The following is a 25,171-nucleotide window of genomic DNA, read 5'->3' on the forward strand; positions in this document are numbered from 1 at the left end:
TTTCACAACCAACTGAAAACAAGTGGAAAAAGCAGCCAAAGAAAAACATTGAAAGAACTTCTGAAGGTGTGAAACTATTGCTCAAGAGCACTTTAAAAATTACAAGCAAGTCTGACTCCTTGGAAGTAAAATGAACAGTGGCTCAAGGTTTTTGCACAGACCCATACATTTTATGAATAATCACTCCCCCGATACTGGTGCCATGATTAAAGTATAAAGTAAGTTCGTTCTGGGGTTCTTATGCCATAATGTTTTAACGTGTTTCATGAATAAATGATGACTACATGTAAACAAAACCTATTTCCATTTTCAGTATAAATGAGCTGTCATTTAAATGCAAGGTGCTGTGGAGTAGCATGGATCTGTGCTTCTGTGACGGGGTTTGTACAACTGTGTTTTCCATGCAGAATTTTACGCCATTGCTTTGCCAGCAGTTGTGAACTGAGGGCGTAGTGTTTAGTAAATCCACTTTAATTACTACTTTTTTAGGGTAGGAAAAAGAAGAAAGGCAGGTCAGTAGTAAATTTTAAGCAATATTTGGCGTTTAATGGAGATCCTCTTCCATGAGCCCCAGTAAACCTTTGTATGCTCAATAGAGGCAACTTGACACTGTTTGTGAGTGATGAACAAAATCATTTTTACAGTTATGTGAAAAAAGTCTGTGTGTAATCACACCAAAGTGCAAACAGTGTGTACAGGAGTCCATTCACATGTACCGGAGTCTGATAAAGAAAGGACGCCTGTCTGGCACATAGCTTTACTTTATGACAATTAAAACACACAAAATTACCAAGAATGCACACCAACACAAAGCCAGTGTGACCAAGTTTGTTTTACATGATAACTCACATTCCCGAAGCAGCTCAGTACACCACAAAGACATAACTTCAGATAAGAAAATAGTAACTTATTAACTTTTTAAAATCTTTTTCAGTGTTGCAGTTATACAGATCATAACGGTTAATTAAGGCGCAGATCCTTCAGAATTATATGTTTAATTACAGCTGTACTGAAATTGATGAGGACCATAAAAACAGTATTGTGGCTACTGCTCAAATATTTCTGGATCCACCCTGGCCTACACACCTCAGGCAGCACGTGTATAATTAATCAGCGAGCCTCGGCATGATGGCTCAGTGTTCAGCTTTCAAGAAACAACACAGACAAATTAGCTCTTTCGCTAAGGTCACAATCTGAGCAGCGACACAGATTAATTTCAAAGTACACCCATGTAATCAGATAATTATCTACATTATTTGTATAGAATCAGTAAGAATGCTGTAACATAAAAAGCCATGCAACTCTGTCTCTTAGAAATTGTCCTTATGAACCATTCCTGCTACGGCAAACACGTTTTCATGGAAACTGAATGCAGCTTGATTTCTTTTATAGCAATAGAAAATAATACAGAACACTCGCTGCACATAGGGATGGGCAATCCGAACAAAAAAGCTACCTGATATTCACTGAGAACTGTTCAAGTGTTCTTCAAAGCTCGTCTCCTTGCACCTGTTCTAAGCGACCGGGACGTGACAGCTTTATCTGGCAGTGTTTGCTCGTCTTCACTTTCATTGACTTTATTTTTAAAGAGTTCCACACAGTCTGACAGCTGTATTGATCTTTAGTGCTGCATGTTAGTTACCAAAAAACCTTCTAAATCTTGAACTTCTGATCTTAAAACTAAATAAGAATCATTACGTAGAAACAAAAAAATATCCACAGGCCTGAATGTCTGATGCAGAATTGGCACAATTTTAATATCTTTGCCATAAATCAAACCCGCTGGCACACATTCTGTAACATCTCTGCAAATCTGGTGATGGTTTAGACTTCTACCCTGGAGAAAGTTGCAGTTTCCTTGAATAGTACCGTGTCGTCTATACTGGGCCACACATTACCTTTGGCATCCTGGTTCTGGCCCAGGCTGTATGTCTAATATCCCTGTTCTAAATAGTGGAGTCCCACTTGTCTGGCCTTGAATATCAAAAGTCAAAATGGCAGCTAGAGACAAAAAAAAATGTTTCCAGGTATAGGGGCGATGTTTTCTTTTCTCTTTTCGCTTAGCTTGATCATATTTTCAATACGAGGGCCCGAGACAGTAAATATCTAAATTACTAAAATATGCATGTTGAAGATTCTGGTGTGGTTTAACTGTTTTGTGGAGCAGTCAGCATGTGTTGGGAGAGTGCTGGAGTTTTATGGGTAAATTCGTCTTCCACATGTGAAAAACTAGGATACAAGTATTGTTTTAGTTAAATTTAGACATCAAAGAAATATGTAATTTGCTAAATTAAAAGATAACATGGGTTTCTTTGTCTGTATGCAGGTGTAATAACATTATTTTAGCAACCTGTGCATAGCAAATAATTCTAATAGTAGGGCAATAAGCGAACCACAAAAATCTGTATTTTAAAACCAGAAATAATAGCAACCCTATGATTATAACCTTACCAACTTCCCTACGTCAAGCAACCTTACTGAATGAACAGACATCAATTTAAAGTATATTCCCTAATTTCTTCTTTATTAATACAGTTTTGTCTCTTTCTTGTGGGAAAATATTGCCATGCATGGAAAAGTAAACCTGTCAGTTAAAAAGCAGTGTCGGTGTGAACTGTGGACGTAGTATTTCTATAGATGGAACTGCTGCGATCAGCCACCCACATCTGATATTATCTTAAAAACCCTTATGTTGCAAAAAAAAGCATATTATATAAAATCTGAATATGTTATTTGCAGACAATAGCTTGAAAGATATGAATAACAATATCCAGCAGAAAATTTATGAAGCATTTTAAACTGATTTCAAGGTCACTGGTTAAATATTCAAGCTTTTCTGCAGCATAAGGAGAAAAGTGAATGTGTGTTTTTCAGCACCTTGAATTTTTATTTCTGAGGCTTAAAATGAAACAACTTTAAGGCTGGGTCAGTCTGTCAGTGGTTTTAAGTCTTATTAAAATAATGAGTAAACATTTGGCCCGCTACCTGAGCAGCAGGTACAAGAAATTTAAGAGAATTTGTTACATTCACCGTTTGGCTTGAAATCATTGGATACCTGCCTTCACTCAACAGACTGCTCTGACACTACCCATATGGAAAAGAAATCGAAAAAACTTATAAAGACTTGCATCAGATTTGGCTTGCCTCATATAGTGAATCATATAAGGCTAATGGAAAAGATATATATAAATCTTATAACGTTTGTATCTGTCTTGTGTGAAACTTGTATGAAAAGCATACAAGAGTGAAAACAGATATAAGATCCCCTGAAAAATTATATAAATGAAACTTGTATGTATTGGATACTTCCTAAAACAATATATGAAAGTAATGAGAAAGTGGACACTTTCATAAGTAAATCAAATAAGGGTATAAAAGCCTTCAGTATGATTATATATCAGAAATGGGAGGGTTTTTTTTCTCCTTCTATAATCTGAGTGTCAGGTAGAAACAAGTTTCATTTGTTTCAGTTTGCTCATTTTAAGTTTTAAATTTAAAATTATATATATATATGATCTGTATCTATAGGAATATAAATAAAGGTGAACACTACATGAAAAATTCACAGCATTTCCGCTTTCCAGTGTGATTGCGGTTTGACTCGTGTGAGCCGGCGTGTCGTCATCAGAAACGCGCGAGACGCTCTGGATGAAAGAACTCGGTCCTGCGTCACGCTTCACATCTTCACGGTGAGGAACTACGACACGGACAAATGATGCAAGCGAGGGAAACCTGGATGACGCTAATGGAGTTTGCGAGTGCCTGCAGCAGCTTGATCTTCATTAGATCAGAGATTATACTGAGTTTAAATGGGGCACTGAAATTAATGAAAAAAATATAGAATATTTAAATTTAAAAAATGGTTTTCCTATGAACTTTTCCTTTTTTGTTGGCATGTTTTAGAACAGCAACTTCTGTATGTCAGCGGTTATTAGAAGCACTCTCATTCTGACAGCAGCCTCAGGGCTTTCACACAGGTATCGGTTCAGCACTGACAGATTAATGGATTCTCTAATATCTCTTTGACTGTCACATCAATCCAGCCGTTATTATAAAGCACTTTGGTTTTATGAGGCGGCTTTTTCAAATTATTTTACGTGCACAACTGCTGCTCTGATGACACACTGGAAGCAGCTGGATAATAAGATTTTGTAATTATGCTGGATCTAAAACTGTTAAAGTGTTTGATTTCTGAAAGCAGGGCTGGAAGCTCTACGAGAAAATTCCTACAGCATGAGCGTGGATATGCTCATCTTTTATATCTAACGTTTATTACTTAATATGGCCAAAGCTTCTAACAGTGGGGTCAGAAGTTTTGGCAAAGGCACAAATCTTGTCTTTCATACAAACGTTATTTGTGGCGTGGTGGATATCAGCCTCTGAGCCAAATCCTGAATGATGGCACATTTCTAAGATTAAATCTCGGTGGGATTAAGAAATAGATTTGAGGAGATTCCTGGCCGTTGATCCAAAAAGCTGATTTGACCTTAGTTATCGCTTTGATTTCTGACGTGGTGCTCCATCATCCTGAAAAATGCACAGATTATCACCCCATTGCTCTTGGACCATTGGAAGAAGCTGATCTTTGAGCATGTTTTTCGTATGATCAGTCCTTTAAAAGCAAGCAGATAACCTGAAGCCCACAAAGGGTGATCGACTTGAAGCACTGATAATACAGAAATGGATTACCATCAATCAGGACTTGGGCCAGAACTGATTATTCACCAGTAAAAAAAGAAGAAGCAAAGAATGCTTATGCTGAAAATAATCCAAGTAAAAACTGAAATGACAAAGTGTACAAAACACAAAATGTGTGCCACTGCCAAAACATTTGGTCATGAGTTTAAAATTTCTGTATGTGCGGGGCCAGCCAATCAAAAATTGTCTTGAACAGAGAAACTTGTTTTAGATGGAGGATAAACTGAGGGAAGTGGAAGCTAAATAAGGATTCATCTCAACTGCTAATTGTGTAAAGTTACTCTAGTAGAAGCAAAGAATGAAAATATGAGGCAAGGAAATGAACATAATGGGTCCCTGGAATTTGAAAAAGTGCAGCAGGCTTGGAAAATAAGAACATACTAATAATGTAAGTAAGAGAAAACAGTTTTCCACAAATTATATAGTATATAGATAGTTTATATCATAGATCCACAGTTCTCATAACCTTAACTATGCCTTGCACAGAGCCCGGTATAAAGTGTATAAGGATTAATTTAACAGTGCACCATGCATCCAAGGGGTTAAATAAGTATTTAAAGATAAGATATGACACTATTAATGAGATGCTGAGTATGTTTAGGAGCTGGCAGCTGGTGGTTATGTTAAATTAAACAATCATATTCAAAAAATATGTAATACATTGACTTTTTCCTGGATTCACTGAGTGTGAAAATGAGTGCTTTTGTCCTAACCCAATCAGAAACATTATTTTTTTTGCATGTTGTTCATCCACCCCGACCACCTCTTTACCTGTTTGACTCTCTATAGAAAACACAAAGTGTGATCCCGGCAGCAAAATGAAACTAACAGACAAACTAGGATTTCTAGGAGCTGGAGCTGCAGGCATTTGGTTTTATAATAGTTGCAGTAACAACACCCATGTCATCAACCTAGATGGCGACTGAAGCTTAAATACAGCCAAACCTGAGCAAATGATTTTCACATTATGGAATATAACAGCTTAAAAGAGCAGAAAAAATGGTGATCAAACCAATTAAAGGCACATATTTGTACATACAGGCATGCATATAAACAAAATTTACATTATAAACATGCTTTTTAATGTGTACACTGATGAAAAAATGTTAAGACCCACCCAAGTGTTCATTAATGGGTTGTTATGGGGGTTTTTTTTGGCTTAGAAGCAGGCCACCCTGTATTGTACTCACTCCACATCGGTCCCATAAACTTAAAGTTCATATTTTACACTAGAGGTAACTTATCTCCAATGATGCGCTTGGTTCCAAGTTTTCCTCTGGTAGCGTTTTAGTGCTCCCACCCTTGGTTCCGTTGAGAAGCAGTGGGACAGTCAGGGTGGCCCCGTTGGCGTCTTTCCCTTTCGCATCCCCCATGTTATCCCGCCTATCTGGGGAGGCTAGCTCTGTGACTCCAGGCGTTGCGCCTTTCTCTAAGAATAACGGCTGCGAGCTCTGCAGCTGGTAGCTGCTGTTTCCATTCTGGGCAATTCTGTATATCTCAGTCATTTCTGAAACCACCTCTTCATCATCATCCTCTTCATCCCTGATTGCTCGTCTCAGGCTCTCTCTGGGCATGAGCGCCCTCCTGCCCTCGTCCTGCTGCTGGTGCTCCAGGGGCTCGTGGTTCTCCACCTTCCTCGTGGAGCGGCAGAGGGCTTTCCGGAAACCCCGCTTGAAGTTGTCTGACAGGAAGCCGTAGACGATAGGGTTGGCGCAGCTGTTAGCATAACCGAGCACTACGACAAAGTAGTAAAGGCCCTGGTACTCTGGTGGCAGGGCCACCAATAAGTTGATGATGTTGAGGGCATAGAAAGGTAACCAGCAGAAAACAAACACAGCAACAACAATCACAACCATGCGTGTCACTTTCCGCTCTGACTTTCTCCGCTTGGTCGAGGTGGCGTGGACTTTCTTCCCCGAGCTGCGGATCTTGAAGACGATGAGCAGGTAGCAGAGGCAGATGATGAGAAGAGGGCAGAAGAATCCAACAGTGGAGGTGTAAATGATGAAAGCAGCCCTCCAGATGTTAGCCGGCTGGGGCCAGGCGATGTTACAGGTGCCTCCTGCTTTCTGGATGTTAGCAAAGATGACCACTGGCAGAACAACAAGGAATGACAGCGCCCACACGGTGCCATTCACCACTTTGGCCACCTGAGGCCGCCGCCACTTAGAAGACCGAATGGGGTGGACCACGGCGAGGTAGCGATCGATGCTCATTACGGTCAGGCAGAAGATGCTGGTGAACTGGTTGATGGAGTCGACAGTCATGACCAGTCGGCACATGAAGGAGCCGAAGGGCCATGACTGGAGCGTGTTCTGCACCGCCAGGAAAGGCAGGCCGAGCATGAAGAGTTCGTCGGCGATGGCCAGGTTGAGAATATAGATGTTTGTCACGGACTCTATCTTTGAGTAGTGCAGAACAATGTGAATCACTAAAGTGTTGCCGCCCAGGCCGATGATGCAAACAATTATGTAAATGAGTGGGATGAGGACCCCTGCTACGCTGGGACCCGAGAAGGCATCAGGGGCGGTGGAGTTGGTGGAGTTGAACAGCGTGTCGTTCAGATCGCTGTCGTTGAACATGAGCGGAAACAGTGGGAGACCCGGCGAGGGGCTCGCAAAGCTGCCGTTCTCCCACGTCTCAGCCGTCATCTCCAGGCCGGAATACGACGCGTCACCCATGTTGCTTTGTGATCTCAGCTCCCACCCATCTGTTCTGCTGAAGCAAAGAAAAATAAAATAAAGTCACTGAACTTCATAGCTGACATTTTTCAAGTTTCTTTCAGAAAGCAATGAAAAGAAATGGAAAAACTGTTTTTCAAGGACATGACAAAGGGTAACAGTACTTTTACTTTAATATTAAAGCTCTTCACACTCAGACTAAGAAGTCATCAATAATAAGAAATATTAACCTGAATATATATTTACCATGATGTACTATGATGGCTGAAGTGGTTAAAGTCTATACAATTTGTAACTTTGTATAAATTTACTGGGTCATTTTAAGAAATTTCATCAACAATTTTTTAAAACACAAAACAGTATGCTTGTTAATAGATAAGTGTAACACTAAAGAATTTACTATTTGATTGAAAATGATGCTCACAAGGTATCCCAAGCTATTTATTATTTGTGTGTACTGAATATCATTTTTAATATTTTATATATATATAATATTATTTTTTCTAACTATAAGCTTGGTCTGATTTTTTAAAATACTGCTATAGTTGTACTTTCAGCAACTTCCTTATTTTATGAAGCCGAGGTACTGAGGTTGGACTTAGAGGCATAAACCTTCAGATGCCCATCTCATCCTGGTTTAAAACTGGGGATTCTTTGCATGTAAAACACACATTAACCACATGAAGACAGTATTTGTTTTTCTTGGTATAACTCCTATATTTCTGTTCTGTCACCAAATAGTTTGTTGCCATTCAGGCCACTAAACATTATTTTTTGCTATTTGCAGGTTTAATAACCTAAAGCCGGCCTTTCACTTAATGACTTTTCGATTTCACAGATGCAATAAAATCCATCCAGTCTTCCAATAAACTCATTGGGGTTTCCATTGTTGTAAAAACAATGGAAACAATTGATTGCTTGATGCTCATGGGACCCGACTCCAGCAGAGCTGTTTAAACCCATCTTTTTCTTGTCTTAATGTTATAGCGTTATGTCTCAACTTGTAAATGGTGAATTTCTTTAATGTGAATGTGGTATGTGTTGACATGTCCACAGTCTGTGGTGGCTTCTCTTCTTCATTTAGGTTTTTTGCTTTTCTTTTGTGTACACAAAGGCAGCTGTGGCCCAAAGCTCCTGTTCAACACGTTTAACCCCTCGGCCATAAAAGGTGGGTGGGCGGGGTTGGTAGTGTGGACACCCAAGTTTGCGAATAACTCGGGAACGAGGTGTTGTAGGATTTTGAAATTCATACCATAGGTGCAGCTACTAAACATCTTGGACGACTTTGAATCTCAGTGACCTTGAACTCAAGGTCAAGATAAGAAGTCAAGCTTTCAGAAAATCACCTTGGGTTTTCAAACTTAAATGTGCACCTACTAGGAGGCTGACTAGGAGGAGACAAAAGGTCTCCCAATTTAGTTGTCCAATACATGTAAATAGTAGTTATGTTGTAATTTTGCTAATGAGAAATAAAACATATTTAGGAAACATCTATCTGGAATTATAAAACTTGTGGTAAGATGAAGTGTCTGTATTCTGAGCACAGATTATTAGATATAGTATTACAATGCATTTGTAAATTAAGAGTTAGGGTATTTTATAAAATCAAGCTTTGCAAGTCACTTTTTCACTCCCAAAAAGTGTTGTTAGCCATAATAAGCTAGGCTGTTACATGAAGAGTTAGCAGAGATGTTTCTCAGAGGGTGAGCTGCAAAAAAGAAAGGCTGTAGATAAAATAACGAAAATGGGATAGAAATGGATATGAGATAATGACTCACACAGCAAATAGATAAAGATGCTTGTTTGCAGCATGATTTCACCATGCCATCTATATTTGGTTCTTTTGATAAAGCAGGTAAATTAAACACAGGATATTCTCACACGTGGAAAAAGCAGATAATTGAGATTTCATTAGCAACCCAGCAGCACTCTAGTTAATGTGAACTGGGAACACGCATGGAGGAGAGTCGACTGGAAGACGTAGGGGGGTGAGACTTTGTCATGCTGACCAAACACTGAAGGGAAATAACAGCTGCTACGCTCACCCACACAATCTCTTTCATTTTTAAATGAAGCATGTGAGAAAGAATGAGTATCTGGCATGCTAGAGAAGGTCGTGTTGCTCTGCTTATTGGTCACTGCTGTCCAAACTGAAATGACATATTGTCAAAAATGTTGTACAAGTTGTAGACTGAGAAGACTTTATCTATTAACAGTTGAAGCATTCTGTTGTTTTCAGTGACCTGAAACTAGGATAGCTGTACTGAGGTCCAAGAGCAAGAAAAGGTCTGTTGTCCTAAAGAGTTTAACACTACAATTTCAATAGTAAACATAAACATCGCCCCCTGGTGGCAAATAAATACAGCAATTTAAGGTACATCCGCACTGGTGTCACTTTTCAGCTACATCCATTTTTTATATACAGTTTATGGTACATTGTGATGGACCGAGTTGAAAAAGCAGGAGTCACAGGAATTATTAGAAAACTAGGGTTTCCATTTATTTAACCCCCCAAAAATTATATTTACAAAAGTAATAAATGTTCAGCTCATAAAAGAGGTCAAAGAAACAAAACTCAACAAACCAAATGACTGCCCAAACAAACATAACTGACCTAAACATGAAATGACACACAAGGGTACATACAATGCCTGATCAGACCACTATGAACATGAGGGGTAACTAAACAAAACACAATTGTAAACAACAAAAATGCAGTAGATTCTGGTTCGTTAATAAACTAAACACCAAAGAAGGAAATCAAAACTACTAAACCCTAAACTCAAATACTGAATTAAGTACAAATACTTTGTTTTTAATTAAAGAAAATACACATTCTCCCCTTCAGTAGGAAGTGGTGGTGTGGTCCAATTATCCCTCTTTGTATTTAATGATTTCAAACTCTGTCCACCACCTTTTGTCTGGCAACTCCCAGGGATCATGGCAGGTAAAAAGTAAAAGAAACAAAGGTTAGTCAAAAATAAAAGTAATGAACTGGTATGAATTCCTAAGTAAACTAAATGTACGTGCTTACAAATAGAACAAATGTATCCAAACCAATTAATAAAGTTATTGGAAACTAAAGTGTGTTATTGTGTTCAAATGAAGAAATGAAAATACACAAGTTACCGACTTTAGAGTGTGGCTATGGGTTTGGCCATCACATACATGGTATGGTGAATAATAACGGCTTTAACTTGAAAACAAATGACAGCCTTAATGTTACGCCTGAACTTCAGATCACAGGATTTTTAAACATTAAGGCTTTCTAAAAACCTGCAGAAACCCTGATCAGAGAAATTAGAGCTCGCTCACAGCAAAAACTAACACAACATCTGTATTTAGTAATAACTTTTGTTTTAAGCTGTAACAAACCAACAAACAGAAGGCTTAAGAATCTTTTTCGTCTTCTAAAATAACTGATAAGTGGGAATAACAAATACAGAAGAGCCTGTGAAAAACAACCTTACTGAGCTTCAAAAGTTTCGAGGGTCTCTACACTCATGCTCTGTTCTGCAGTACTTAACATCAACTGCACAATGCCAGTTCTCGATTGAACTGCATTTAGTGGCCAATCATAACGGGAATCTCCATATGCCTCCATTCTAGCTCAAGATAACAAAAAAGAAAGCAGCTCGTCATCTCATTCGTTAATTTGAATGAAGGGAAGAATTTCTAAGATCGTTTTTACCAGCTCCAGCCTTTGCCTGTCATTGACAGACACAGAACTTTATTGTTTTTTTACTATTAGAATTATAACTACAAAAATAAAAGCAATTTAAGTTTAATAAGTTTCGATGAATGCCATTTTTTTCTGAAATAACCACACAGAAACTATTTTTGTGTGTTGAATGACTTTTTTAGCCCACTTCCACTTAGGGTTAGTTGCCTTGAAACAGCACTAAACATGCCGGAAAGTGTGTCTACTGGAGTGTGCAGACTGGAATTTGGTCATGTTGTATCTATTTTACACAGTCTGTGTGTAAAATAGACACATCATTATTCTGGATGATTTCCTGGCCTGGCTTGCTGTTTCCTGAATTAGATAACTTTTGTCCAAAACATGAGCTATTTTTAAACCATTGAAACATCCATCCATTCTGAAGGAAATTGCCGTCCCGGGTTTCCTCCGTGGCGTGAGCGATAAGCAGAGTTTTGTCCTTTCCTTCTAAGATTCCTAATTATTTAAAGTAACACTCAGGTATGCCGTTCAGCTGGGTTAGTTACAGCGCCGGGAGCAGCTTGGGAGAACAAGGAAACACAGACTGCTTCAGGTTGCCTTCCCAAATCAACTCAAAGGTTTATTTGATACACAGCAGTTTATATAGATGAAAAAAAAGGTTCGTGTGTCAGCTTTCCCAGTTCAAACCGGTACAGACTAAATAAGGAAACGTCTTCCTGCCTTGTGAGCAAAGAAGTATCCTGTGTGTAGTTTATCAGTTCAGCTATAATTTATGATCATCCCAGCAAAATACACTCCTAGACATAAAATACAGAGTTCTTTCATTAGTGAATTCTGAAACGAACCACCTAGCCTTTAACGAGCCTTTTCCAGGAGATAAAGAAAAAGGGAGGATGGGAGTAAGGAAGTGGTCTCATCTCTGTGGTGTTTTCGACCTTGGGGTACCAGCTTGTGAGTCCTACACATTAATTCTTGGGTCACAGAGAAAGAGAAAAACAACTAGTAGATTGGCCTTATTGAGTAACAGTTTTCCTGTATAAAACAATATCCTGTAAATGCTTACCGTGGTATCAAAATATCATAACACATTCTCTTCCACTTCTCCTTGTAAGGCTCAATGTTGGGGGCGGGGGCTGGAACCCAGCTGTCTTAGGGCGAGAGGCAGGGTACACCCTGGACAGGGCACCAGTCTGTTACAGGGCTAATGACAATCGTGGCTCAAGAGTTGGCAGTTCGTCTTGTAATCGGAAGGTGTGTGAATGTGAGAGTGAATGAATAGTGGAATTGTAAAGCGCTTTGAGGGTCTCAAAAAGCGCTATATAAATACAATCCATTCATTATAATACATGGAGAAAGACAACCATTCACACCTATGTGAATTTAGAGTTACCAATTAACCTAACCCCACTAAGTGCATGTCTTCGGAATGTGGGAGGAACCCACGCACACACGGAGAGAACACGCAAACTCCACAGAATCGAACTCAGGACTTTCTTGCTGTGAGGCAACAGTGCTAACCATCGTGCAACTGAGCTGGCCCACCATTTAAACAAATATATCTGTAACATTTTTTAACACAATGTTGTAGACTAATGGAGATGACGTAGCTCACCTACAAAGACCTTAAGTTAACTCTTTAATAAGTACACAGCAGTACAGCCTATTCAGTGTATTCAGTGTCAGAATGTGTCAGAATAAAAGGATGAATTTTACAGAAAGCCTTCTCGAAATCGCTTTGTTCTTCTTCTTCTTTTTTTAACTTACAGAACATCTAATGTGTGAACAGCAGAGCCCTGAGCGTATCCAAGAGTTCATCTAACAAACTGACTGAAAGCTTATTGTTGTGCCAAGGCGGCAGCTGCAGACTCAATAAAAAAGGATTTCAGTCTCTTTAGTTTAATTTAAGACACGTGAGGAAAAATGCAAAGTGCAAAACACGAAAACAAAAGCAGCCAATCTACTGTTTACCTCTTTGCGAGGCCGAGTAGTTTCTTGGTTTTGTCACATTAATCATTTTTCAATATCTCCAGTTCCTCGTGATTACGCACATTTCACATTACATTCCCCAAATTTGGGCACCATGGAAACAGGGGGGAGACAAAGCCCAGAGATCAGGGTCGTAAATCAAACTGAACCAAATAAAAGAAGAATGAGTTTTTTTGTCTTCTCGAGGTGAAGTGTTTGAAAGAGAGGAAGAAAGAGTACACACCATTTTTCTTTTGCAAGGAACAAGGACAAATTACAAATACCAGCAAATTGGGTCTGGTATGTTGTACTGCTGATAAAAGCCTGCGCACATGGTGGTTTTGTACTGCCCTGAACTCATATCGCTCTTCAATTAAATAACAGAGAAACTGTAAAAAACAAACAACAAACAAATACAATTATGTCCTCTGGTTATGTTTAAATGTGTCCCTGTTGTCTCGTTAGCTGTCAACATGTTTACCAAATCAGCTGCAGTCATTAGATTATCATTATCCAATGAGAAAGATACACAGTTTTAATATTGCTAAACTGGTTTGGATTTGCATGTATGTCCATAACGTGTTGATAGCAAATGTCTTTCTAGAAAGAGTAAGACTTCATAATAACAGTCCCTCAGCAAGAAAACATAATGGTGTATTTTTAGGTATAAGGAAAAAAATATCCAATCACTCAGTGTTGGGTGAAAAAACATGTAATCACCTGTAATTTGCATTTCTAAAACAAAGACATGCACAAACCTAAATATGAAACAACAGTCTGAGTGTTTGCAGACCTTAATGAGCTGTTGCACCTGGCTGATTGAAAGGAAGCATCGCAGCAAGAGATCTTTCAGTTGAAACAATGGGAGGAATTATACAACTCTATCACACACAAGTGTGGGAAAAGACGCTGGTTTCTCAGTCAGCTGTGTCTAATGAAAATTTGGAGCTAGTACAAGCAAAAAAAGGATATTTATGACCGGAAACATTCAGGCAGACGGACACTGTGAAAATCTCAAAGCAGTATGTCTTCAATAGAAACGTAAAAAATACGAATAAAATGTATAAGACAATGCATGTGAAAAAATGATTAAAAAGCTCCCTGAATAAGACGAGATTCACACGCAGAAACCTACGGAGCCCCTCTGATGACATGGTCCAAAAAATAAATAAATTTTGCCCACAAAGTACTACTTTGTGGGCACGAAATGGGTATAACGTGCCCACAAAATACTTTTTTGTGCCCACGAAATACTATTTTGAAGGCTCGAAATAGGTAAAAGGTGCGCATGAAATGCTAATTTGTGGGCACAAATTGGGTATAACGTGGCAACGAATTACGCATTTGTGGCAACTCAATTCAATTCAATTTCAATTTCAATTAAATTTTATTTATACAGTGCCAAATTGCAACAAAAGTCGCCTCAAGGTGAAATAGATAACGTGTGCACATCATATTGATACAATTCCTGGACAGCTGCTAAGAGACATAAGCATAAGAGTAGGCTAAACCTATACACTGTGTACAGAGACAGTATGATTAAGTTTTATTTTAGGCTGGGAATGAGCTACAAATGCCTTTTGAAAAGCCTGGCAATGCAAGGAACCATTATTACGGAGAGACATTTAAACAGGATATTGAGAGCCCAGTTGCTTTACAGACGTAAGTACGACCTGGACGCTGGGATAGATTTTATTGTCAACCAACTGGAAGGGCCTGGGAAGGATCACGGTTATCGCTCAAGTGTTTCGTGCCCACAAATTAGCATTTTGTGCGCACGTTATAGCTATTTCGTGTCCTCAAAATAGTATTTCGTGGGCACAAAAAAGTATTTCGTGCCCACGAAGTAGTATTTTGTGGCCACAATTTATTTATATTTTGGACCATGCCATCAGAGGGGCTCTGCAGAAACCAGCTTTAACACCTTACATTCTGCGAATCTGAGCTGTCCACTGCTATTTGAGAAAGACTTCATCAAGTGCCATGCCTCAAACATTTCAGGCCATTATAGAAACCAGAGACGTTTTTCTCAGCTTGATCCAGCTGTTACGACTTTATCACTTTCTCACATCATTATGTTGGGTTTTTTTTGTTTATGGGCATTTCCATAAATTTTAAATGGTAAATTCAGTCTTTGGCTCATAAATACAGAAGATCCATATAAATTCAATGCAGAAATTCCTTCATTTTAAAATGTTACATTATACTGTATATATTTTTTATACCTTTTTAAATTTCTTCATTTTTAAATGATTAGACTGGCAAATAGCAATATTAGGCTATTATGAGACAACAGCTAACTATAAGTGTATTACAAATACATAATTTACTTTACATATACATTAGGTGACTTTATAGTTAGACATTTTTCGTTCTTAGGCTTAGGATGTTCAACCATCCCACCCTTTCTAAATGAGAATGAATACTGTGTAGTGCCTCAATAAATATGATATCAGGCTCGGATGGCACTGGTGTAGATGTGAACCTGGGGACTGTAGTTAGAGTTTCATTGTTTTATTCATTCACTGAAGGAGAGGAGGACTCGACCGCGGGACAAAAGAAGGCAGAGTAAAAAACAAAAACAACAAAATCTAAATCATTAATGAAAAGGCTGAGGTCGCACGCAGGAGGTCAGTGAGCGAAGCAGGCGACTTCAACAAGGAGCTGGCAAAGGGCAAAAGAAACCCTGGAAAAGGTCGTACACAAAGTAAACTAGAAGAACACGAAGCAAAGAGCAAACCTGAGCAAACACACAGAAAGCTTCACTATAGGAAGCAACATGAAGATAGCAACTGACAACAACAACATGGAATAGTGAAGTATGTTTAATAACTGGACAGGGGTGAGATAACCTGAAGACCTAAAAACATAAAATCACAGAATACTTGTTTACCTTCAGCTGCTGTTCGTTTTTTAATATGACGAGTTACAAATCTCACTGCTAAGATATGAATCATGGGACAAATGCTAAAGGACATTGTGCATATTTCTGAGTCACCAGAAGCTTTGACTAAAGAACAGATTTCACAACCATCATTTGAATAGACAGTAATTATATATATATATATATAGCGTTTAATCAATTTATAATTAACAGGGACAATTGGCCTGCTTTTTAAATTACACCAGCTAAACACTGACGACTGCTGCTTTTCGTGAGTCTGTTAGATGTGAAAAAAATCACGTAAACTGCATCACAACAGGATGCTGTGAAAGAGCTGTAATTGTTTGTGTGATCACTGCTGTGGTTAGACACATCCCAGTCATCCCCGTGGCATTTCTCCAGGATTTCCATACTTAACTTTGTCGTGATCGCTTTCATTCCTGCTGAGCGTGATATGGTGTTAGGTCGGGGATCCAGTTACGCACCACAAAAACCCATCTCAGCAGCATCAAACCTGCAGCGTTCAAACAGAGACAAATGAAGTACCGCGAATCCTGCACAAAGTGGAGATTTTCTTACATGATGCTCACTTCATCCCCATTTCTACGCATATTTCTACCATTTTTGTGTTCTTGCACATGATTTTTCATCTGTCTTCTCTCACGTGTACTTTTCTGTGTCTGTGTACACAACATTCATGATGTTCAGTTTTAAACGGCAGAAAAAAAGGCCACATCTGTAAGTTGGAGGAGTTGGTGGAGGAGCAAATTACTTATCACACCAGAGACACCATGATGGATTTTTACCTTCAATTTCAATTATTCATCTGTTATTATTACTATCTGTTATCATTTAAACTACAGGGTTAGGTTGAAGATAATATCATATTTTGCAGCAGATGTTACCATTTTTTTAAAGCTTTGGCTTCTTGGTTGCCATGGTGACACATCTCCAGTTTTGTCACAATACATGCTGAAGATGCACTAATTACTGAAATAAACTGATTACAGTCGTGCTTTTTGTTTTGTGCCGGTGTATACAAATATAGATTCGTTTTTCGTGGTAATTCCACATTTTGCTGTGCCACCGGCTGAGGCTGCAGCTATAACCAACAACCAACAGATTTTAAGGTTTTCCACTTGTCATAGGGAAGTGCCTTTCTTCCATTTCTTCCCCTCGTTAAGATGCTCCTAAGCCTCTTAAAGTCCTCTCCACTCCTAACAGTTTTTCACCTGAGGAGCTCTTCTAAGGGCTCAATGCTCTGTGAAGATCATTCTTTTTCATGATATGTCTCAACTCTAAGCCGGATTTCTCAGAAAACATCATAATGAAGGGAACACTTGAACACTTATCAATTTTCTTAGAATTTTCTTTTATCACTAGAAACACTTCATAGTACTGAGAAGCTTTGTAAATAAGTGCTCTTTCATTTATTCCCTGGGAAAGAGAATTGATTTGGTTTTGTTAACAAATATAGTATAAAGTATATAAAGTGCTAAGTGTCCTGATGTTATCACCATGTAACTGTTCTTCTTATCAGCTTTGACACCAAAAATAATGGCATGCATGGGGGCAGGTTTGGTATGAGCACTAGAGGGGACACGTGGAGTGACGGGTCGTCTCAAAAAACTTTAGAAATGCTGCATCACTTTCAGATTCATATTCCCAGAGTTTCTGATTATTTACTCTGCTGAGTTTACACAAATGGATAACTCCCGTCCTGATTTGTCTTTGACTGGTTATTTATTTAGAAAAAGAAACAAAAAGAGTTAATAAAAAGTAACCCAGTATATGTCTAACTGTCAGGCCAGTTTTGTGTCTTTAAATGAGCCATCCATCTATCCATTTTTACTTGTACCGTCCCTTCTTTAATTTGACTTTGGTACATATGGTACAGTGCCAAAGTCTTAAGCCTCCCCTCATCCCTTTATACTTTGCAACCAAAATAAGAAATAGGTGGAGGGTTTTTTTAAAACAATGTTCAAACATGTTATATGAGACCAAAATAATTCTAACGAGCCAGAAAGTCTGTTTGATATGACCACCTTTACTCTCCCACACAGCCTGATAAATTGAGTTTAGGACAAAATTCAGAAAATACTAGAATTTCATCATTTCATCAAAACTCAAGCACAAACTTCTTGGACTGCAAACTGGCCACACAGCAAGCCCTATTAGTTTTCAGATAATGTCATTAAAAATGCTCCAGCCAGAAGAAATGCAACAAACACAGCGCACAGTTCAGCGGAGGTGAAGCGGAGTCTGGCCGCTACTGTCTGGCCGGGCTTGTTTGTTTCCACTGCCTTTGATTTTGGACTTTTACTTCTGCCTCCTGTTCGTCTGGATTTGGCTTCGCTCCTCCTCTGTGACTGTTGTGGCATTTTAGTGCCGCCATTCGCCTCGCTCCTACCAACACCACAACTGTCTGTTTTTTTACCTAGAAAGATACTTCAGGAATAGAAGTTATATACATTTGAAAACTAATCTGAATTCATTTAAACTCGCAAAGAGAAGCAGTTCAATCTATGATAAGTTGTTATTTTTAATCGATTTTTCTAAACCTGGCAGTATGGGAGTGTCAGGGATCTGACTGCAGTTGAACAATATATATCAAATATATAAAACAATTCATTTACTTTTTGATTTTTCTGTGTCACCAAAATGGGTATTACTCTCTAAAAAAATAAATAAATTAGTGCCATTTAAACCATTAGCTCTATTCAAAAGCCACAAGGAACAAAGAGCCTTTTATTTTGCAGCACTTATGTTGTCCTGAGGAACAAAGGCATAAAGAAGAGTGCACGTGACCTCATTTGCACTTAGATAGGAAAGTGATCACATATCACAAAAAAGTTTAAATAGATCCAAGAAGAATTCAAAAGACAGAATTATAATTGGTTTCTTCAAAGCACCTCAGCAGGAGATTTAGGATGCTGCCAGAATTGGCACCCTGATCGTGTAGAAGGAGCACAGAGGCGTTTTAACGGTAATGTGATCCCTGGTTGAACTGTAGGGGTGAGGATTTTTCTGTCACTCAAGAAGTCTTCAGACTTTGCAGTAGTCCTAAAACTTTTTTCCATGCTAAATAAATAAATCAGAAATTAAAAGCTCGGTCTGTGTCAGACTGTCAAAATCATTCCGAGGTCATAATCAGCTCAAATCAGCCTTCAACAACCCTGATATATTTTTGAAAGTGGAGCTCTGCTGGGTTTTCATCCATTATTTAATTTGTTTTTCTCTTAATCTGGCCCACATACTCATAGAGCATCATATGAATGTTGATCCAGAGCCATCACTGCAGAGCACGAGCGAAAAAACGTCCAAAGGAAAATGAGGTCATAGCGGATGAAAAGAAGGTTTGGTGTCCCACGAGGAACCAAAAGTTAATGTGAAATTATTATTTTAATGGACCTTAGTGGGACTTGTATTTTCCATCAAAATAAGTAGGCAGAAAAAAAATGCTTGTTTATATTTAGGAAAAGATGACAGTTTGTTGTCTTAGTTACAGTAAAAGTTCAGGAATGAACTAATATCAAAATATTTGTTTTATTCTGTCTTCACACAAAATAGTTTCAGTTACTTTGTTTCTTTTTTCCTTTTTATCTAGTTTTGTTGTTTATTTCACTTAAATAAATCTTTTGCACCTGCTCTAATTTGTTTAGTTTAGTTCAGTATAATGACTGTGATGTAAACAGAGACGACTCTCACTGAAGTCACTGAGGAAAAGCTTCATTTAGTGTCTAATGGCTTTCTATCATTTGGCATTTCTTCTGTGCGGTGCTTTGAATGAATAATGAGAAAGCAACAACTTCAGTTTCACTTGTCACCAGGATAGCCAAACCTGCATGAATATATAACAACAACTTAGATAGATAATGCATAGATGGTGCATTGCAATGTGAGGTCCAAGTTCCCCAAAAAGCTGGCAGACCTAGGGACATCTGCACAGATCCCCTCACAATCAGACAAACGTTATATAACTCGGGCCCAAGAGGACCCTACAGGACTCTCAGGTGCAAAGTACAATCGACACCATAACTGTGATCATCACAGAAGTGGAAAACAACAACTTTGTCTTTTCACTGATTAATTTTTTAACCTGATTCTTCATTTACCCATTTTCTTCCACTTATCCAATTCACAAGAGAGCAGGAGCCTGCTATAGACTGAGAGGGCGGGGACACAGATCACCAGTTTATTGCAAGGCTCAAACAGAGAGAAAACAACCATTCACACTCACGTCTATGGCCTATTTAGAACCAGCAATTAACCTAAACCCACTAACTGCATGTCTGTGGAAGAAAGCCACATAACTGCTGTTACAAGCAGAAGTTCAGATAATTCAGGGCACCAAATACTGGCCTCGTATCTAGTTCTGTTAGTGGTTCTGATATTGGACTTAGCAATGAATAGTTTTAAATTGGCCACCCAGAACCGCATCGGAAGATATGCGCCTCTAAACATTCACATAACAGTCAAGGACCAATGCTTACATTTCTTCTGAAACTTCATTTCAATTTTCTATGGAAGCCTGGCTTGTGACAATAAATGTGAATTTTAGTGCCTCTTTTCAGATTGTTGGTGCAAAAAAAACAGGCGTCATTTAAACAGGTCATAAAAATTTCATTTAAATTTCAGTTAATTTGTCTTGGCTTCATGGAGCAGCTTGATTTGCGTGTCTTATGTAAAAACTATTAAACAGCTAAACATGTTTGTCAGTTGAATTACATGTATGGCATTGTGTGCATACCATCGCTTGTATTTCACAAGAAATTCAGGTCTTTTTTCAACCAAAAAACTCAAATACTTGCTGCTTTCTTTGTCATGTGTGAAGATAAACTGAATAAAGTTGTTTTTTTGGATAAAACAAGCCATTTAAATATGTCAATTTGGGCTCTGTGAGTTGACAACATTTCATCGACTGCTGAAAATATTCATGATCCGCAGGAAAGTTCAAATATTACACAATTAGCAGCTTCATCTTAAAATAAACTCTGCCGTGCATCCATAACACCTATTTTAATTTTTTACGAGGCTCACAGAATTAATTTACCAAGCTCTCTGTCTACATCTATAACATCTTGACGCTTGTCTGTTAACTGCATTTTATTTGTAATATTCCATTCAGTCTCTAATCTAATCAATGAGAACGTTTTCAAATCTGTGACCCAAACATCAGTTTTTGCTTTCTTTAGATTATTGTTCACCAGCTTTCTACTGTCACTACAATTCTTCACCTTTCACATAGCAAAAGAAAAATACTTGGAAAAAACAGCACACCTGACTAAAATGAAATATGATCTATATTTAAGCCATTTGATGTCAACAGCCTTTGACTAGATGATGGTTAGAGATGTATCAGGGACTCATCGCTTGTGATCATTGGTGACACATTCATTTTTTCTTTATTTTTGGTTGTCTCGCTGAGTCATTCCGGACAGATTTACAGATTTATTTATCCAATACAGTGGCGGAAACAAGGCTACAATTTACAGATGTCTCCTAAATGCATCACAAAAGATGCTGTCCTGAAAAGATGACAGGTTTGAGCATAGACTGACTGAATGTGAGTGTGTCTGATTGGGCGAAATGGCTGATTGTAGGGTAAAACTTTTTCAAGAACCGCTCATCAAAACGACTAAAAAATCGAATAAAAAAATCTGTCCAGCAATCTTTGATTGATTTTTAGACCATCTCTGATGAAATCTCTAAATGTCGGGGGAAATCTCAACTCCCCCGTGAGAGGGGGAGTTGAGTAGAGACTTGATTTTAGGGTTAAATTTAAAATTAAGTTTATATCTCCTTGAGGACACTACGGAGAAATGCCTATTAGATTTTTTAAAAGTCTCCATGGAGTCATCCTGAAAGTATAGTTGCCTTTTTTCTATATCTCAAAAACAAAAAATGTACAGGGCAGGCTCATCGTGGCCACCATTTATACTATGAAATTTCACCCAGATATGAATCCATGCAGTTTTACATCTGCACTTACATAACTGTAATAAATGCAGACTTCAGGAGTTTCTGCATCAAAAAGGTCTGCACACGCTCTGATGGTTCAAGCTAACACACTGTTTTAGTGTTACATTTTACATGTAATGGTATTAAAGGTAACCGACCCCTTTAATATGTCTTGAGCAGTCTTAAAATCACCCCAGTGTGTGTTTATTCAAACATTCTTTGAACAAGTGGCTTTTGTTGCAGAAGTGCCTTTGTGTGGCTGAACAAACCTGCAGCTATCAGAGCTGCTGGAGGTGAAAGCTGCCTTATCTCAGACATGAAGGTGCGACTGCTATTTGTGGTTTCATGGAAGTGAGTGGCACACAACGTACAATTACTGTGAATGGGAAGTAGTTGTTTTTATTGTGAGCTGTGGTTTTGTTGGAAAATCATTCAAGCAATGGAGTGGTTCACTGTTTAACCAAAGCCTTTGAGTTTTGTTTTGTTTTTTTTAGAACATGTGAAGTCTATGAAATACTTTGTCACAATCGAGATATCGACCGAAGAAACAGTGTAGCATTTGTGGTGCCATTTTTTTGGAGACCTGGGCCCGTATCCCTAAAGAATCTTTGTGCAAAAAGTGGCTCCTAGCGGCCAAATTCTAAGAAAATTCTCAGAGTCATGACGTTTTCTTAGAATTTCCCCTAAAAGTGACACGACAATCCCAGTTAATATAAAAGCTATTCCTCAAGATTCCTAACGCTTAAAAGGGCTCCTAAGGCGAGATCTGCTAAGAGCAGGGAAGAGGACTTTTAGTGGCTTAGGAGTTCCCCTAAGCAGCTGCACAAAATGGCCAACAGAAGAGGCAGGAGAGATGTCCTGCAAACACTGGATGACAGGGAATTATTGAGACGCTACAGATTGGATCGTGCAGGAATCATGTTTGTGGTGGATCTCCTTAGAGATGCAATTACTTCACCAACTCGACGCCACAACACTATTACACCGGAGACGAAAGTAATCACAACCCTGAGGTATTTGGCAACCGGGAAAATGCAACAATGCAGCAGTGATGACTTGGGTCTGCAATCACAGACATTGCTAAAAGCTGAGCGGTGTTACCCTCGTTAAGACCACACTGGACTTGTAACGTTGTGATTTCTACTTCATTAAGGACAGCCCCTTGAGATAGGCCATCTTGTTTTCAACAGGGTCCATATGGGAGTGAAAGTACAAAATATGTCAGCTAGGATATTAATATGAGCAAATAAGACACAAATCATTATTTGAACAGGGTGTAATGAGTTTAAGTTTTCACATATTTTAGATTCTAATGGCTATAACCCCTACAGCTTACTATTCATTTTCCAGATATTTTCTTGAATGTGAAATATTATTTACAATTACAGTCAGCATAAGATTAGAGTGTATAATTATGTTTATTGATTTGAGGGTACATCCTTTGCTCATTATCACCAAAAGCTCATTTCCATCAAACTTGTAGGATCAACCAATCACGGCTTTTGAAATGATGACTCATACCTAGCAACGGGGTCAACCACACCTCCTCACTAAGATAGGATTTTCCATCCATTCCTTGCTCAGAGTTCACTGAAAATGTTCTGGAATCACTTCTAAGCTAAAACTCCTGGCAAGGAATTTTTAGGTTAAGTTAGGAGCTCTCTGAGAGGATTCTCAGAATCTTTAGGGATACGGGCCCTGGAATGTAAATGTACCGGCCTTTGTGTGACTGTAGGGTCTGTACCTTACAATATAAGGTGTCATAAGGCAATTATTGTTGTGATTTCAAGTCAATTTACATAAATAAAACTGAATTGAAACGAACTGTCTCTAAAGCCCTTTGGGTCAGCTTCTGTTGTGTAAGATGCAAAAAAAGCTTCATTTTTCATAGAGTACGTGTGAGGTACATTTTTTCATTTCCCAAAAGATTATTTATTTCAGCTGATCAGATTTATTTGTGGTCTACACACTGAACACTGAGGATAGAAACGAGGTATTAACCCTATCACATTATTATTGAGTCGATACCAAAACCAGCGTTGGTATCGATCTTATCGGTAGTTTTGGGTCGATCTGCCGACCTCTGGCAGATGGTTTTAATAATCCACAGAGGAACTTAAGCGTTTTTGCTTTAACCACCATGTGAGATCATAAGCTGGTATTTTCTTTAAGCCAAAGTCAGATAAAACTGATTGATATTAACAAAGACATAAATTATCTGGTGTGAATTCGTTTATCTTATGCCATTGTCGTGGTTGTAGAGTTGTTTTTTAGTTGGTTCCCAGTTTGGTTCACTTTTACTTTTAGTGGTGAAGTTTCTTTTATTTCTTTTATTTCTTGTTTTTCTACTTTTACTTTCCTCGCTGTTTCCATCTCCATCTTTCCTCCGTCTTGTCTTAGTGCTTGTACCTTCATGTTCATTTCTTTCTGCATTGCATTGATTGTTTTCACTTGTGTGTAATTACTTTCACGTCTGTCCCACTTCTGTTTGCTCCTGCTGTGTGTCATTCCCCACTGAGCCCCCCACACTACTGCAGAGATGTTTCGTTAGATAGAATTTACAGAAGTTCCTTAAATGCATCACATGCAGGAAGTTATACAGTTACAGCTGAAAAGAGAGGCTTGCTGAGAGTGTGGGTGTGATTGTGGGTTGCAGCCTTCTCAGGAACCGCTCATTCAAACAACACGAGTGACTGTTTCTGTTTGACTCTGTGAGTACTTTGACTTTCAGACCACCAGAGAGATACAGTTTTATCAAAGTAAGAACTTTCTGTCCTTCTCTTACTTTCTCACACCCTTCAAATCCCTCTTTTAGGGTTAAATTCAAAAATAGCTTTTGGTTAAGGGATGGTTTAGTTACTTTTGTACCTGGCGAAGGTTAAACGTAAGAATGCATTTAGAGTTTTTCTCACAACAGAAAAATAATTCTCAATACTTAATTTGGTTCTGAAATCAGTAATGCATTTCCCCACCCACATTAGCTTTTCTCATTGTTTCTGTGCACACTGCTGTGATTTTTACACATACTTCACTACTATAGATATTTGCTAATGTGTTGATACACTTCTGATCTGAATCTCACAACTCAACAAACCATTTGTACTTTTGTCAGTCAGACTTCTGGATCTCTCACGCTCCTGAATACCATCCACCATCGAATTAGTGTTTTCAGTCAAATGACTTCAAGCATTTTTCAAATATGCATGAAAGACCGAGGCCAGTAACACACTGTCAGTGGTAGCCGTGAAACCGCTCTTCAGTTGAAAGCAGACATAAACACATTCTCAGGAGAGGTTTAGT

The 25,171-nt window shown here is 38.5% G+C and overlaps 1 protein-coding gene across 3 annotated transcripts in view; it reads right to left on the reverse strand.

Moving 5' to 3' along the window:
• Nucleotides 1-613: 613 nt before the first annotated feature.
• The window catches only part of sstr3a (somatostatin receptor 3a), a 46,673-nt gene continuing 22,115 nt past the window's right edge, over nt 614-25,171 (reverse strand). The window contains exon 2 of one of the 3 annotated variants that reach the window (XM_086290092.1): nt 614-7,413. In XM_086290092.1, coding sequence (XP_086146218.1) covers nt 5,928-7,379 — 1,452 coding nt within the window. In that variant the 5' untranslated portion in view covers nt 7,380-7,413 and the 3' untranslated portion in view covers nt 614-5,927. Of the gene's footprint in view, nt 7,417-16,293; nt 16,425-25,171 lie in introns of those variants that run through there. The other 2 variants (XM_086290093.1, XR_015128872.1) reach the window with 2 other exon arrangements.

Source organism: Aulonocara sp. 'chitande type north' Nkhata Bay, linkage group LG4 (genome assembly GCF_057382095.1).
Source record: "Aulonocara sp. 'chitande type north' Nkhata Bay isolate Kocher_YH1m ecotype deep benthic linkage group LG4, A_spYH_male_GT1.1, whole genome shotgun sequence".
Taxonomy (NCBI): Eukaryota; Metazoa; Chordata; class Actinopteri; order Cichliformes; family Cichlidae; genus Aulonocara; species Aulonocara sp. 'chitande type north' Nkhata Bay.